General features: G+C 49.6%; 1 protein-coding gene across 5 annotated transcripts in view; it reads right to left on the reverse strand.

Annotated features, from left to right (window-relative positions):
* LOC105463225 (GSG1 like) overlaps positions 1-17089 on the reverse strand; it is a 272751-nt gene that overhangs the window by 88920 nt on the left and 166742 nt on the right. For 3 of the 5 annotated variants that reach the window (XM_071084295.1, XM_071084299.1, XM_071084296.1), the window contains exon 3: positions 3584-3736. The exons of the other annotated variants lie outside the window; for them this stretch is intronic. In XM_071084295.1, the coding sequence (XP_070940396.1) occupies positions 3584-3736 (153 nt within the window). The remainder of the gene's footprint in view (positions 1-3583; positions 3737-17089) is intronic. 5 annotated transcript variants of the gene reach the window in all.

Below are 17089 nucleotides of genomic sequence, written 5' to 3' on the forward strand. Positions count from 1 at the left end.
GGCCGGCTGCCTGCCCCCCGAGACATCACGCCCAAACTGTCTGAAACAGACTGATCATCTCCCCTCCAGCCCCTTCCCCTTCTTCCCCATCTTAGCGAGACCACTGTTCACCCCATCCCAAGCCAAAGGACAGCCAAGGGATCTCCCAGGTCAGGGGCCCTCTGACCATCTGACCCCTTCTCAGAATAATGTTTTCCACTAGATAAAATGAAATACACGGTATAGAAGAAATCAGTTACATTGAAATACGGTTAGCAATATAGTCAAACAAACTTTTATAGGAATTTATGTGCCATTTTGTTAACATATGAAATGAGATTTGGTGGAAGCTCTAATAAGTATCATACTTTTTTTTTTTTTTTTTTGAGACAGAGTCTTGCACTGTTCCCCAGGCTGGAGTGCAGTGGTGCGATCTCGGCTCACTGCAACCTCCACCTCCTGGGTTCAAGCGATTCTCCTGCCTCAGCCTCCTGAGTAACTGGGGTTACAGGTGCGCACCACCATGCCCAGCTAATTTTTGTATTTTTAGTAGAAACTGGGTTTCGCCATGTTAGTCAGGCTGGTCTCGAACTCCCGACCTCGTGATCCGCCCTCCTCGGCCTCCCAAAGTGCTGGGATTACAGGCATGAGCCACTGTACCCGACCAAGTAACATACTTTTGAAGGAGTGCATTTTGAGGTAACTGCAGCTGTGGTGAGATTTCATGAAAAGTGTGGATGACTATTGGTGACTATGTCATGGGTCTCATTCCCACTACTGTGATTTGTTGGAGGAAGTGCTAAATTACAGTTAATTTTATGTTAGAAAAATAAAGATGTTATTTCCCCCAACTAGGTTCATGGACCTCCTAATTCTGTGCACTCCAAGCTGGAAACCCTTGACCTTGACTCTATTTTCCCCTAACCACCCACTCCCACCCGCCTCTCCTAACCAGTCCCCAAGCCCCACTGACTTTACCTCCTGCACGGTGGACTTGTCCCTGTCCTCACCCATTCTCCACTTGGGCCTTGTTGCTTTATATCAATATGACTCCCGCTGCCTCCTGGCTGGCCTTGTTACCTCCGTTCTTGCTCAACTTCATCTGTGCTCCACCCTGAACCCAGAGAGATCATCCCTAATATGGTTTGGCTATGTCCCCACCCAAATCTCATCTTGAACTGTAGTTCCCATAATTCCCACGTGTCATGGGAGGGACCCAGTGGGAGGTAATGGAATCGTGGGGGCAGGTCTTTCTCATGCTGTTCTCCTGATAGTGAGTCTCATGAAAGCTGATGGTTTTATGAAGGGCAGTTCCCCTGCACACACTCTCTTGCCTGCCGCCATGTAAGACATGACTTTGCTCCTCATTTGCCTTCAACCACGATTGTGAGGCCTCCCCAGCCATGTGGATCTGTGAGTCCATTAAACTTCTCTATAAATTACCCAGTCTCGGGTATGTCTTTATTAGCAGTGTGAAATGGACTAATACAATCCCCAAATGCAAACCTGACCATGTTGCCCCTTGCTCCACACTCTTCAGTGGCTCCTTATTGCCTATATGGTAAAATCCAAAGACCTCTATAAAGCACTGACACCCTCACAAACCTCTCCTGCTTCATCTGTCAACATACCTCCTCTCCCTACTCCCAGTCTTCCCACCATTCTGAGCTATGTGAAGTTCCCAGAATATGCTGCATCATCAGGCCTTTGCTTACGCTGTCCACTCCACCTGGAATGCCCTCCTCAAGTTGTCCAACAAGCAGACTCTTACTTATTTTCCAAGTCTCACTCAAACGTTGCCTTCCCCGTGCCAACCCCACTCATCCCCACTCCCTGGGCAAATGTGGGTGCCCCTCCCACAGGGCTGTTAACACACCCAGTCCATAGAAGTCAACATGCCATGCTAGAATCATCTGATGAATACGTCTCTCCACAAGATCGCAAACTTGGCCAACCGTGGTTGCTTATGCCTGTAATCCCAGTGCTTTGAGAGGCTGAAGCAGGAGGATTACTTGAGCCTGGGAGTTGGAGACTAGCCTGGGCAACATAGCAAGACCCTATCTCTAGCAGAAAAAAAAATTTTTTTAATTAGCTGAGCGTGGTGGGGGGGATGGGAGTTGCCTATAATTTCAGTTACTCAGGAGGCTAAGATGGAAGTATCGCTTGAGCCCTGAAGGTTAAGGCTGCAGTGAGCCATGATTGCACCACGGCTCTCCAGCCTAGGCAACAAAGCAAGACCTATTTCAAAAAAAAAAAAAAGAGATTGAGAGAGAGAGAGAGAGAGAGAAAGTCTTTATGAGGGCAAGGACTAAGTCTTTTTCCTTAAACTCCCCCAAACAAGCACAGTGCCCAGTTAGGCCTTTAGTGAATGTTGGTTGAGTAAATAAATAAAAGATGGAGGGGAAAAAAGAATAAACAAGCTCTCCATCCTTGGACTGCTGAGGATGGGGTGCACGGGGATGGTGTGCTTGGAGGCCGAATCCCACGTTGTCTGTGTGTGGTGACAACTGTTCTATTTTTCCTCTTTTCTTTACTATGATGATTGGATTTCCCACATCCTGGGGATGACAGATTGGCACATTTTGATCTATGGCGTGTGCTCTGATTTCTTGAATGCAGCTCTGTTCTTTGCAAGATCCCTCCGTCAAATGTACATACCTCAATTAGGAGAGATTGCTTCCCTTACCAAGAGGCTCATCATTTCGGTTTCATTAAATAGAGAGTTCTTCCAATGCGTGAAGAATAGGATTAAATTTATAGAAATTCAATTTACACTCAGCCTTTTAGGAACAAATGTCTCACACAGCCAAGCCACTGCTCTGTCTGCCAGGCCTCCTGACGTTCTAGTTTCTAGGCTTCCTTTATTCCCTTCCTGCGTAATCCCAGCTTAACCCCTGATGACCTGGATCCGCTGCAGCGACCCTGGGCACCTGCCCACCAAATCTAAGTGTTTGCTTGGAATCATCTGTCTCCATCTTCCTGAGTCCTATGAAGCAGTTGACGGTCCCATTCTTCCTGAAACCCTCAAAATCCCTGGCTCTGTGGCCTTTCCCCACTATCCCTGCCCAGCACACCCTTGCCCTTGAGTTTCTGGATGTGTTTGACCATTCAACTTCCAACGCAGCCTCTCCACATGGAGTTCTCAAAGCCAGATGAGCTCAGGAAGAGGAGTGATGTGCCGTCCACCCCAAAGCGGCTTCTCTTTTATATCCCAGGGAAAGGCGGCACAGTCAGCCTATTCTGTACAACCACCTCCCTCCCTGACACTGCAAATCCAATCCATCACAGACCAGGTGGCACTGATCTCCTGAAGACATCTCAAGTTCATCTGCCTCTCCCTCCCACACGTGTTATGCTCCTTGAGGTCTGGGACTGCCTACTTTTGTTCATTACTATAACCTTAGTACCTGGTCCGGCGCCTGGCACGTGCTAGATACTCAGTCAATATGCATTGGCCGTTTTTTTTTACAAATGCTAAAACTCAGGCTCACAAAGAGAAGTGACTTGTCCAGTGCCTCCCGGTTGGTACAACCAGGGCTTACTCCAAGGGCAGCACCCTTTCTCGCCGCTGCTCTGAGAGGCCACGGGACCGGCCATGCCTTACCTGAGAGCACCGTGAAGACAGCCGCGAAGGCATTGAGCTTGAGCCCGTCGATGACATTGCTGGAGTGGAAGAGCTCGAGACACATGAGGCTGAAGCCAACCACCAGTAGCAGAATGTACAGCACCTCGGAGACCACAGACAGCCACAGGACCCCTGTCCAACAGAGGCAGAGAGGCCGTGAGACGAGGGGCAACCCAAGATGGCTCACCCTGTGCCTATTCCTCCCACACCAGCGGAGGGTAGCAAGTCATTTTAGAATAGACCCTGGTTCTGGGGGATGTCCTGATTGATGACGGAAGACTGTCTTGGCCGTCCCATCCTGGTCTGCAGGGGCCGGCTTAGGGACCCAAGCTTAAGTCAGCATTCTCTGGATGACCATTACTGGGGAAGAACTTTTATCCTGTGGCTGGACCAGGGGCTCCCTTTCTTTCTCATGGGTTAGATGATCACCACTGAGAGCCAGCTTGCGGCTATGAAGCCACCAGTTTAGGGTGAAGCTGACACTGTAGATGCAGATAAGAGTGATGGAATGATGGCTTCATCAGACCAACCACCAGCCCTGGGAGCTGCCCTGTTCTGGGCTTCATGAGATACACTGCTGTACTGTTAGGCCAGTTAGTGTGAGGTTCTGTGTTACTTCCAACTATACATTTTGTTTTGTTCTTGTTTGTTTGTTTGTTTTTGTGGTGGTTTTTTTGAGAAAGGGTGTCACTCTGTCACCCAGGCTGAAGTGCAGTGGTGCGATCGCGGTTCACTGCAGCCTCAAACTCCTGGGCTCAAGCCACCCTGCCACCTCAGCCTCCCAAGTAGATGGAAATATGGAAGTGCGCCACCACACCCAGCTAATTTTTTTATTCTTTGTAGAGATGCGATCTTGCCACATGCCGTTCTCAAACTCCTGGGCTCAAGCTATTTGCCTGCCTAGCTTCCCTAAGTACTGGGATTACGAGCCAGCACACCTGGCCACCTGCAGCTCTAAGTATGCCACCTCACACACACAGCAGGCTTGCCCTCAAGGGACACCTACACTTTTATCTGCCCTGCATCCTACCCCACATTTTTTCTAGAACCCACTATTGCTACTCCCACGTGGTTCTCCCAGTTAGCCCTGTTCTGGTGGGGTCCTGCCCTCCTGGCATAGCTAATTGGTCCAGTATGATAATCTGACTTATAATTGACCAATCAAAGTCTTCTTCTAGGTATCTGCACTTAGATCCACTGAAGTAGACCAGGAAAGAGCAGTTCGGATGGGAGTCTGAGCATTCTGACCACGTGAGCACCTGGTTCCAGCTGTTCCTGAAGGCCACCTGCACGCCTGTCCTTCCAGTAGTTTGGCAGTTCAAACTTTCTTTGTATTCCCTGAGATAGCACAGCTCCCTTTCCCTACAAGGTCCAAATTGGATTACCATCATTTGCCATCTGGTTTAGGGGGCATCTGCTGTTTTTCCTACCCATGTTGTAATGATTCCTGCATGCTTTTTACCAGGAGAGCCCCTTTCTTCTCTGTCTGCGTAGTTCCTTTGCAGCTGACCCACATCTGGGCTCCATGCTGGGACACATGACTCAGATCTAGCCAGTCCGAGTGCCGTGTCCCTCCAACTCCAGTCATTGGTTCAGGAGTGAACTTCTGTATGCCTCAGTTCCTTCATCTGTAAAATGGGGGTAATGGACAGGCGTGGTGGCTCATGCCTATAATCCCAGCACTTTGGCAGGCTGAAGCAGATGGATCACTTGAAGTCAGGAGTTCAGGACTAACCTGGTCAACATGGTAAAGCCCTATCTCTACTAAAAATATAAAAATTAGCCGGGCGTGGTGGCATGCACCTGTAATACCAGCTGCTTGGGAGGCTGAGGCAGGAGAATCGCTTGAACCTGGAAGGCGGAGGTTGCAGTGAGCCAAGATAGCACCACTGCACTCCAGCCAAGGTGACAGAGTGAGACTCTGTCTCGAAAAATAAAAAAATAAAATGGGGGTAATAACACCTGTCTTGCAGTGTTGTGGTGATATGAGCATTCAGTTGCACAGCAATGTAAGGAGCTTATGATTAGCACATAGTAAGAGCTCAAGTCATTTGTACTATTACAGTTTTTTTTAGAAGAACATAATGGGGATATATCCAATGGGGAATGGAAATACAGCCCAGGGGCTCTTGTCGAGGTCAAGGCTAGAGATAGAGTCAACAGGGAGAAATGAAATTGTGAGGGCACATATGATTTCTGAAAGCAAAAGTAGCGAATAGAAGATGGAACTAGGAACATCCCCATGGCTTGCCTTCCAGGTCACACTAGTCATGTGGTCCCCCAAGACCCACACTTTAGAGAAAGAACTACAGACCAGGCGTGGGCAGTCAGACATGGACCCATGACCCAGGTCTACTGAATAAGACTCAGCCTCAGGACTTTTGCAGGAACTACTGGGAAAGAGAAATTCGCCCTTCCTTCTTTCCTTCCTTCCTTCCTTCCTTTGTTTCTTCCTTCCTTCCTTCTTTCCTTCCTTCCTTCCTTCCTTTCTTTCTTCCTTCCTTCCTTCCTTCCTTCCTTCCTTCCTTCCTTCCTCCCTTCCTCCCTTCCTCCCTTCCTCCCTTCCTTTCTCTTTCTTTCTCTTTCTCTCTTTCTTTCTTTTTCTTTCTGAGACTGGGTCTCACTCTGTCACCCAGGCTGCAGTACAGTGATGTCATCATAGCTCACTGCAACCTCCACCTCCTGGGCTCAAGCGATCTTCCCACCTTAGCTTCCTGAGTAGCTGGGACTACAGACATGCACCACCATGCCCAGCTTATTTTTATATTTTTGCAGAGATGGGGTTTCACCATGTTGTGCCAGCAGGTCTCGAACTCCTAAGCTCAAGTGAACATCTTCCCTCGGCCTCCCAAAGTGGTGGGACTGCAGGCATGTACCACCACGCCCAGCCCTAGAAGCCTTTTATTTCTACCAGGTTTGAGGCTAGAAGGATGTAAAGATGGAATTGACTGAATCACCAGATGGCAACAGCCTTCCTGAGAGTGAACCCAGTGCCAAGGGAGGCAGAGCCAAGAGCTGGAGGAAGAGTGCGTCCTGATGACATTGTTTGAGCCCCCTGGATCCAGCCATGCCTGAAGCTGCCAGTCCTTTGTTCTTTCAATCACATGAACCAATTAATTCTTTGTCTTTGCCCATGCCAGTTCGAGGAGAATTTCCATCACAACCAGGAGTCCTTATCTTCAGCTTTTCTGTTCTCCGAAGCTGTCGAACATGTCCTTTTCTAGCTCTCTGCCTTTGCACAAGTTGTTCCTTCCACCTGGAATGTCCCAGGGACATCCAAGAAATACTATTTATCAAATAAAACAGATAAACAGTAAATTCTGAGTCCCTACCTGCTCCCTGACGAAGAACCCAGATGCTGAAACACCCACTATCACTCCTAGCACAACATTGCTTTTAGAGTCTCAGAGAACTTTTCTTCTTCCTCCCTTTTTTTCTTTTCTTTTATTTTCCCCCCCTACCAAAATATCACATCTCCTGGGCAATTCCTTGGATTTTTGTAAGAGAATAATGTGCTCTTGGCAGCCTGGATGCTGTTAAAACACCCCCTGGCACCGCACACTTACAGCCTCCGAGCCCTTCGCTGGCCCAAGGCCCACCAGGCAGCGGGGAGCAAAGCAGGAAATTCAGGGAGCGCTGAGCCTACTACAGGAGGGTGGCTGACACCCAGGAGATTTCATCCCCAACCCAACAGTCTTTACCTCGGAGCTGCTGATGCTCCTCTCACTGGGTTTCCAGCCCCTGCTGGTTCTGGCAAGGACTGCTGCTCATCATGGCACTGCTCACTGACTCAGCTGCCTCCCCCGCGCAGCCCCCACACCACAGGGGCTGCGGTCAACCCTGCCCACGTGGGCCCCGGGCCAGGACGCTGCCCCCACACCTCCCCGCACAGCAGGGCCCAGCTCTGCTCTTTCAGAAGTGATGGGAGATAGGCCAGAGCTCGGAGGTGGCGATGCTCCGGAAGTAACTTAACCATGGGGAAACAGGCATGGGTACCCCGATGCCTGGCAGGGTTGTGGGTGCTTTATTTATTTATTTATTTATGACAGACTGTCACTCTGTCACCCAGGCTGGAGTGCAGTGACACTACCTCGGCTCACTGCAACCTTCACCTCCCAGGTTCAAGTAATTCTCCTGCGTCAGCCTCCCGAGTAGCTGGGATTGCAGGCAACCGCCACTGTGCCCAGCTAATTTTTGTATTTTTGGTAGAGATTGGGTTTCACCATGTTGGTCAGGCTTGTCTCGAACTCCTGACCTCAAATGATCCACCCGCCTTGGCCTTCCAAAGTGCTGGGATTACAGGCCTGAGTTGCACCCGGCTGGATTGTGCTTAGACAGATAGATAGATACAGATATAGATATAGATATAGATATAGATATAGATATACAGATTTTTTTTGGAGATAGGATCTTGCCCTTTGTCCAGGCTGGAGTGCAGTGGCATGATCATAGCTCACTACAGCCACTAACTCCTGGGTTCCTGGGTTCAGGCCATCTTTCTGCCTCAGCCTCCATAGTAGTTGTGACTAAAGATAAGTGCCACCATGCCCAACTAATTTATTTATTTTTGTAGAGACAGGGTCTCACTATGTTGCTCAGGCTGGTCTCGAACTCTCAGCCTCAAGAGATCCTCCCGCCTCGGCCTCCCAAGGCCTCCCAGGTGTGCCTGGCCGAGTTGTGCTTTTCCAGCTAGATTGCTAGATTTATTTCCTTATCTTCTTACTGGGCTTGGGAGTATCTGTCTGCGAGTTTCAGCCCACTCCAGCCAAGGAAATTAATAACCATAATGATTGTTCTTGTTATAATTGTCACAATAAGGGCTGATAGTTATAAGGTCTTTATTATGCGCCAAGTCAAAAAGAAGGATGTTGGTGTCCCGCCCAGTCTCCTAGGCTCTCTTTTTAGAGTTTCTGTCTTTAGAGGATTGTCTTTGGGCAACCAGAGCCAAGTTTTTCTATCTTTGTTCAGAAAATGACTGGGAACTTACATTTCCCTCTTAGGTGCCATCAACACATGACTGACCAGCAGGGTCCTGTCCTGTGGCTCTGGCTAGGACAACGCTGAGCTGTGACCCACACTGCAAAGCCCCCGTGGGGTCAGACTGGACTGACACCATCCCTTGCTTTCCTTTCTCCCTTCCCTGTCCTGCAGCTTCAGTTCCCTTACCAGTCTCCCCAGGGAGCATTTCCTTCACCAATGACTTTGCACCCAAATACTCATCTTACACTGTGCCTCTAGATAATCCGATCTCAGACACAAAAATTCATGTGGATTGTATCCCCAAATCTTCCTAACAGCCCTGCAAGGTAGCAATGCATCACCCATTTTGCAGACAAGAAAACTCAGCTTCTGAGGGATTAAGCAACTGCTCTACACACCTAGGTAGTGACATAGTCTGGATTCAAACTCACACCTCTGTGACTCCAGGAACCATGGTCAGCAAGGAGGCTGTCATCAGGACAGAGTGGCCACTTGGAAACCATATTCTCCCGCTCTTAGCAGATTGCTGCGGCCGGTCTGGCTGTGGGGCGTAGGATTCCCTAGTCAAGGCTTCCATTCAAGATATTCTCTGGAGTCCCAAGCAATTCTGGAACCAGGTGTCCAGAAAAGGGTGGCCACTGAGTGGGATGGAGTGGCCCTTCGGTTCTCAGGGATCCTGTACCAGCCAGCCACCTGGTGTGATGGAGAAGGAGGCTACAGGGTAGAGAAGGCAATCTGGAGGATTCTTGGAAGCCAGGCTGGGGAAACGGGACTTGACCTGCGTTCAGGGGCAGGTGAGGGGCTTAGCCAGGGAGCCCTGTATGCTGAGAAGAGAGTGAAGAATGGATGGACAGGATGGAAAGAGCTCCTGGGGACTTCCGCTGCACTCCATGAGAGAGATGATGGTGACCCGGACTGTGGCCACAATGGGAATGAGGACAAGTAGGTAAACTGATAACCCCTGAGGGTTGGACTCAGTGGGCTGTGCACCTATGAACCTGGTGGCAAAGGAGAGGGAGGAGGCCACACTGCTGCCATGTTCCTGGCTTGGACACCTGAGCAGATGATGGCGTTCCTCACTGAGCATGGAACACTGCTAAGGCAGGAGGACAATGACATGCAGAGCCTACATGAGCCGTGGAACATCCAGCAGGGATGTCCATGAGTTGGAGCTCAGACAGGTGTGGGACACTGGCAAGACTGAGCACTCCCTGTGTATCTGCTGTGATTGTCAGAAGGTAGTTGGAGCCAACAGGATGCCTCTGAACCCACGTGGGAGGCGGGATTCCAGGGGACATCAATACTTAAGGGGAGGGAGCAGTGGTGGGGGCTGTGAAGGTGCGGCAGGCACAGCCAGTGCCCCCAGCCTGCCCATGGCCCTTGGGGGCATATTTCCACCTGCTGGCCCCTGTGTCTCTGCCTGGGGGCTTGCCCTGGCCACCAGAGCCCACCTCCACCCAGCTTTGAGACAGGCTGGACGTGCCGGGGGATGTACACCAACCTGCCCCCATCCCCAGCAGCAGCCCTCCCCGAGTGCTGAGTGCCAGCTGGCGAATAAGTCCCAGAAGCTGGGTGCCACTGGGGGCTGTGAGCTACACATTCCTGTTTCCCACCAGGGGACAAGTGCTTTAAGGCGGTGTTGAGTCACAACGTTAAATTGTCTAAACCAAAGAGTGAAAAAGTGATTCTCTTTCCCCTGATTTTTAACGTTCTTATTACCTCAATCAAAAGAATCTCTGTGTGGTGCTAATAGGTCCTTAACACCTTTCTAACACTTGTCAATTTTTTTAAAGCAGACGCAAGGCTGGCCTCAGGCTCAGAGACTTCCATAGTTTCTAGCCAGATTGAGTAACATTTTTTATTATTTGTTATTATTAATTGTTTATTTTTGAGACAAAGTCTTGCTTTATCACCCAGGCTGGAGTGCATGGTGCAGTGGCTGGATCATGGCTCACTGCAGCCTTAACCTCCTGGGCACCAGTGATTCTACTGCTTTGGCTTCCCAAGTAGCTGGAACTACAGGCACTCACCACCACACCCCACTAATTTTTAATTTTTGTTTTTTAGAGACAGGGTGTCACTATGTTGCTCAGGTTGGTCTGAAACGCCTGGGCTCGAGCCATCCTCCTGCCTCAGCCTCCCAAAGCTCTGGAATTATAAGCATGAGCCACCGTGCCTGGCCTCAGATTCTCTTAACCCTTCTCACTCCACTGTAAGGAGTTTCTTTCATTAAAGTGTCTTCACTTGAACTATTTGGGGGATTCTGTTTTCTGCAGGGACCCTCAGTGACAGATTTTTTTTTTTTTTTTTTTTTTTATGCAAGGGACTCTGATTTCCAGTGAGAATGGTGGTCTAAGCCAGTGGTCTAAGCACACACTGAGGGCCCGACCAGCAGCACCAGGCTCACCTGGGCATTTGTAGTACAAATTCTCAGGCCCCAGCCCAGACCTGTGGAATCAGAAACTCTGAGAGTAGGACTCATTCTGTGTTTGAATGGACCCTCCGGGTGATGTTGATATGCAATCCAATTTGAGAACCAGGAATCTAAAGTCCCGTTTTTAAATGTACATGTAAAAAAATTAGGCCGAATGCAGTGGCTCAAGCCTCTAATCCCAGAGGCCAAGGTGGGAGGATCGCTTGAGCCCAGGAGATCGAGACCAGCCTGGGCAAAATAGCGAGATCTCATCTCTACAAAAATTTTAAAAACTAGCCAGGCATGGTGGTGCGTGCCTGTAGCCCCAGCTACTTGAGAGGTTGAGGTGGGAGGGATCACTGGAGCCCAGGAGATTGTGGCTGCAGTGAGCTACGATCCTGTCACTGCACTCTAGCCTAGATAACAGAAGCGTGACCCTGTCTCAAAAATAAAAAATTAAAAAATGAGTCACCTTGGTTGGGCTTGGTGGCTCACGCCTGTAATCCCAGCACTTTAGGAGGCCGAGGCAGGCAGATGACCTGAGGTCAGGAGTTTGAGACCAGCCTGGTCAACATGGTGAAACCCCGTTTCTACTAAAAATACAGAAATTAGCCGGGTGTGGTGGTGGGCACCTGTAATCCCAGCTACTTGGGAGGCTAAGGCAGGAGAATCACTTGAATCCGGGAGGTGGAGGTTGCAGTGAGCCGAGATCGTGCCATTGCACTCCAGCCTGAGTGACAGAGGGAGACTCGGTCTCAAAAAAAAAAAAAAAAAAAAAGTCACCTTCAGGAAAAACTAAGTCAATGCTAGAAAACAAAAGTAGGTGTTGGCGTCAGGCAAATAAAAGGCAGTATGGGCATAATTAAACAATCGGGAACCGATGCAGAATGCCTGGGCTGTGATGAACGCTCACTTTTCTTCTTAGTGCTATGGAATGCAAGCTCGCGGAAGGACAGGAAGTCAGAACAGGCAGCCTCCCAGCAGGCCCGGCAACGCCTTGCCTTGGTGACGCCAGGAAAGGCTCCATAATGGTGGGGATGATGGTCCCAAGTCTCCGAAACTTGCACTAATGGTTCAATTTGCGGCAGAGAACAGGTGACCTTCAGGGGGCAGAAGGAATGAAATGATTTCTCATCAGGTGCGGAGCCGGGAGGTGACAGCCGATCCTGTTAGCTGCACTTTTTGCCTTTTTAAAAAACAGCTTTGTGACGCCAACTCTGACCCTTCATTGCTGGGACTGATGGGTTTGCAGGAATGATTTCCCGTTCGTCCTGGATCCCTCCCTTACTGAGAGAGCTTCCAGGGCCAGATCCTTGACTGAGTGAAAAAAGATGGGTGGGAACTATGTCTCGGCTGCGTGACCTTGAGTGGTCCTCTGTCCGTGGGGTTCCTCGTTCCTAAAATGGGCATAATTGACTTGTTGGATGCAGTCAACGAGACAATACCTGTCAACCACACAAGCCCGACCTTTGGAAAGAGTTGAAGAAAGTTAAGTATGACTATTTATTGCTAATAAGTGTCATTATTCACAATTATAATAATTTTTCCTTTTCCTTTTTATTTTTTTAGAGACAAGGTATCAGTCTGTCACCCAGGCTGCAGTGCACTGGCTCAATCAAGGCTCACTGCAGCTTCAACCCAGGCTCAAGAGATTCTTCGGAGCCGGGCGCAGTGGCTCAAGCCTGTAATCCCAGCACTTTGGGAGGCCGAGACGGGCGGATCACTAGGTCAGGAGATCGAGACCATCCTGGCTAACATGGTGAAACCCTGTCTCTACTGAAAAATACAAAAAACTAGCCGGGCGAGGTGGCGGGCGCCTGTAGTCCCAGCTACTCAGGGGGCTGAGGCAGGAGAATGGCATAAACCCGGGAGGCGGAGCTTGCAGTGAGCAGAGATCACGCCACTGCACTCCAGCCTGGGCAACAGAGCGAGACTCCATCTCAAAAAAAAAAAAAAAAAAAAAAGAGAGATTCTTCAGTCTCAGCCTCCTAAGTAGCTGGGACTACAGACGTGCACCACCATGCCCAGCTAATTTTTCATTTTCATTTTTTATTAAGAGACAGGGTCTCACTCTGTCTCCCAGGCTAGAGTGAAGTGGCACAATCATGGTTCACTGCAGCCTCGAACTCCTGGCCTCAAGCGATCCTCCCACTTCAGCCTCCCAAGTAGCTGGAACTACAGGTATGCACCACTACATGCAGCTAATTTTCCTAATTTTTCTAGAGACAGGGTCGCACTCTGTTGCCCAGGCTGGTCTCAAACTCCTGGCTTCAAGTGATCCTCCAGCCCTGACTTCCCAAAGTGCAGGGATTATGGACATGAGCCACCATCCCCGGCCAGCGATTGTAGTAAGAGGTGGTAAGGCACCGAGAAAAATTGAGGACCTGAATCAGCCTGCCTGGGTTACCTTAGCTCCATCAATAACTAGCTGTGAGACTGGGAAAAGGATACATGGCCACTGAACCTCAGTCTTCTCATCTGCAAATTGGGCATATGTGAAGCAGCCAGCCAATGGACTGTTGTGAGGATTAAGTGAATTAATTGATGAGTAAGTGCTTAGGACAACACCTGTCCTGTCTAAAGTGCTCATTAGCTGTTCCTGTTGTTATTCCTAAAGTAAAGCAGCCAAGGAGAATTAGCAAGCCTAGAACAAGTGCATTTTCAGCCACTGGACAAATAAAACCTTTACGGGGATCAGAGGGGAATTGTTGCAAAGTCATATGAAGTCTCAAGACGCAATGGCCTTTCAAGAGAAAACACTTTTTTTCTCAAAAAATCCATCAGTTTAATACATCACATCAATAAGGCACAGCGCAGTGGCCGCTGGCTGTGAGATGGGTGACGGGCCCCCTGATACCGAGCATGTTGAATCATGTAGATGATGTGGACTGGGACCTCGGGGGCTGGCAACGTCTCTGTGGCAGCTGCTGTTTGCAAAATGTCAATATGGGAAGCTCAGAGGCAGGGATGTACCGGGGCTGGGAGGAAAAGGCCAGAGGCCATGGAGAGCCGTAGGGAGGGACTTCAGGGGTCACTGAGCCCCCAGCCCTTGTTCTACAGATGAGAAATCTCAGATGCAAAGAGGAGCCAGGACTTTCCCATGTCACAGAGTAAGTCAGGAGCAGAGGCGGGTGGGAGGCACTCTTCCACCTCCCAGGCTGTTTCCTGTTGTGTGCCTGGGGGCTGCGTTGGCTCTATCTGAGGCAGGAAGATTGAGGTTTGAGGGGGAAAGGGCTGTCTGGAAGAGAGAACTACAGTGAGACCAACAGATGGTGGCTCCACCATGTGTCAGCAGCCCCGAGTTTAAACCCTGATGCTGCAAACCTCAGGAAGGTCCCTTTGCTGCTGTGAGCCTCAGTTTCCCTCTCGGCAGAGTGAGTAGATTCTCAAACGAGTTGCCAACAGGCTGAATCCAGCCCACAGAAATGTCTTGTTTGGCCCACACAGTATTTTAAAAATATCTGAATTCATTATCAACATTTAAAAATAGGAGGCTTCACATTAAAAAAAAAAATTCAGATTTCTGGATTCGTTTGCAAAATGGGCAAATGCACAATACTGGACCTGCATCATCATGTGATGATGACTGTGGGGCTGAGCTGGGGCTGCCCTCTTCAGACAGGGGCACAGACCCCACCCAGTGCCCCTCAACCCTTCATGGGTCCTGCCAGGCTCCCAAGAGCATTTGAGTTTCCAGCCTCGTCTCCCTATATGACGATATCTAAGTCATTTCTATCCCTGACACAGCAGCCGTGCAACATTTTAAGACCCTGTATGGACCCCTGATATCTACAGATAGGGGTGAAATGCCCTGCAAACGCTCAGTTATCCAGCTTTCCCAGGGTCCAAAGTTCTAACAAACACCATGCCAGCCCATAACTCAATGTTCAGAGTTAGAGAAAAAGGAAAGACGTTCAACTCAGATGCCCGAATTGACTTTCTAAGCCAAGGGCATGGATCTGACAGCTGTTCCCGAAAGTTCTCTCATCCAGCCAGCCCCACATCCTTTCCGCAAAGGCCCAGAGCGGGCGAGTGAGTTGCCCAAGGTCACAATGCTCACTTGGAATCTTCCTTTAATGAGTCCGGAAAGCTTTTATGCTTTGACTGCAGGTCATCGTAGAGACCCTCAGTGACTGCTTTAGTGGGATGGGCAAAAAGGTCGGGCAACAGAGCACGTGGGGATGGGATGCCATTCCGATGCCAACTGGCATGCTACCTTGGAAACGCGGGGCCCAGAGATGACTGTTTTCTACGTAACCATCTCGTCTAGAGTCTCACTCCTCAAAGGGAGGTCTACAAACCAGCAGCGTCAGCATTCCCTAGGACCCTGGAGAAAATATAGAATCTCCGGCCCCTCCCAGACCTACTGACTGAAGACCTGCATTGTCACCAGGTCCCTAGCTGACTCCAAAGCACGTAGGAGGGTGAGGAGCACTGGCCTAGAGGGTCACTCCAATGGGTGGGGCATGCTGGAGGCGCGCCGGGAATGGGATGTTCAGCCTGCAGCTGTCCTTCCTTCCGGCGGGTGCTGAGGGTGGAGATGGGCAGGACTGCTTGGGATCCGTGGGTCAAAGGCATTGAATGCTGCAGTAAGACATTTGAATGTGATGACTGTCTAAGCCCCTGGGGTTGGCTAAATAAGGGCTCTCAAAGGTGTCCTCATCCTAATTCCTGGAACCTGAGAATATGTTACCTTGCATGGCACAAGGGACTTCGTACACGTGATTAAGATCTTGAGATGGAAGGATAAATAGCTAATGCACGTGGGCCTGAATACCTGGGTGATGGGTTGATGAGTGCAGCAAACCACCACAGCACGCGTTTACCTATGTAACAAACCTGCACATCCTGCACATGGATACTGGAACTTAAAATTAAATTAAATTAAATTTGTTTAAAAAGACAAAGGTTGAAGGCATAAAAAAAAAAAGATTTTGAGATGGGCATATTATCCTGACATCTGGGTTGGCCCAGTGTAATCACAAGGGTCATTATGACAGGGAGATAGAAGGGTCAGAGACAGAGAAGGAGATGCCATGGCAAAAGCAGGGGTTGCAGTGATGTGGGGTCATGAGCCAAGGAATGCAGATGGCTTCTAGAAGACAGAAAGGGCAAGGAGACAAGTTCTCCCCTTGAACCTCCAGAAAGAAACACAGTCCGGCTGACACTTCGGTTTTTTGCTGTTGTTTTGTTTTGTTTGAGACCGACTCTTACTCTGCTGCCCAGGCTGGAGTGCAGTGGCAAGATCTCAGCTCACTACAACCTCCGCTACCTAGGCTGGAGCAATTCTCCTGTCTCACCCTCCCGAGTAGGTGGGATAACAGGCATATACCATCACGCCTGGCTAATTTTTGTATTTTTAGTAGAGATGGGGTTTCACCATGTTGGCCAGGCTGGTCTCAAACTCCTGACCTCAGGTGATCCACCCACCTCAGCCTCCCAAAGTGCTGGGATAACAGGCGTGAGCCACCATGCTCAGTCAACACTGATTTTTAAGTCTCATTTTGGAATTCCGACCTCGAGAACTGTGAGATAAATCCATATTGTTTCAAGGCACTAAATTCTAAATTTGTGGAAATTTGTTACATCAGCAAGAGGAAACTAATACACCTCCTTTTTTTCTTCTTCCTTTTTGAGACAGGGTCTCATGCTGTCACCCAGGCTGGAGTGCAGTGGTGGAATCATAGCTCACTGCAGCCTCCAACTGCTGGGCTCAAGTGATCTTCCCACCTCGGCCTCCCAAGTCTCTGGGACCACGTGCTATTGTGTCTGGCTAATTTTTTAAATTTTTTGTAAAGATGAGGTCTCACCCTGTTGCCCAGGGTGGTCTCAAACTCCTGGCCTCAAGTAATCCTCCCCCGTTGACCTCCCAAAGTTTTGGGATTACAGGCGTGAGTTACCAATGCCCAGCCAACTTCCTTTCTTTGTTCAAAATCACCTCCTCCCCGAACCACGCTAGCTCCCACTGTGGCCCCCAGATCAACCTCAGCAAAGAAGGAAGCTTCTCTACCACCTCCACAGAGATACCTCGCTGTGGTGGGGTGAGCCTGGACTTGAGGTCAAGCAGGCACGGATTTGACCTTGGCCTTTTC

The sequence above is a fragment of the Macaca nemestrina genome, chromosome 18 (assembly GCF_043159975.1).
Source record: "Macaca nemestrina isolate mMacNem1 chromosome 18, mMacNem.hap1, whole genome shotgun sequence".
Classification (NCBI taxonomy): domain Eukaryota; kingdom Metazoa; phylum Chordata; class Mammalia; order Primates; family Cercopithecidae; genus Macaca; species Macaca nemestrina.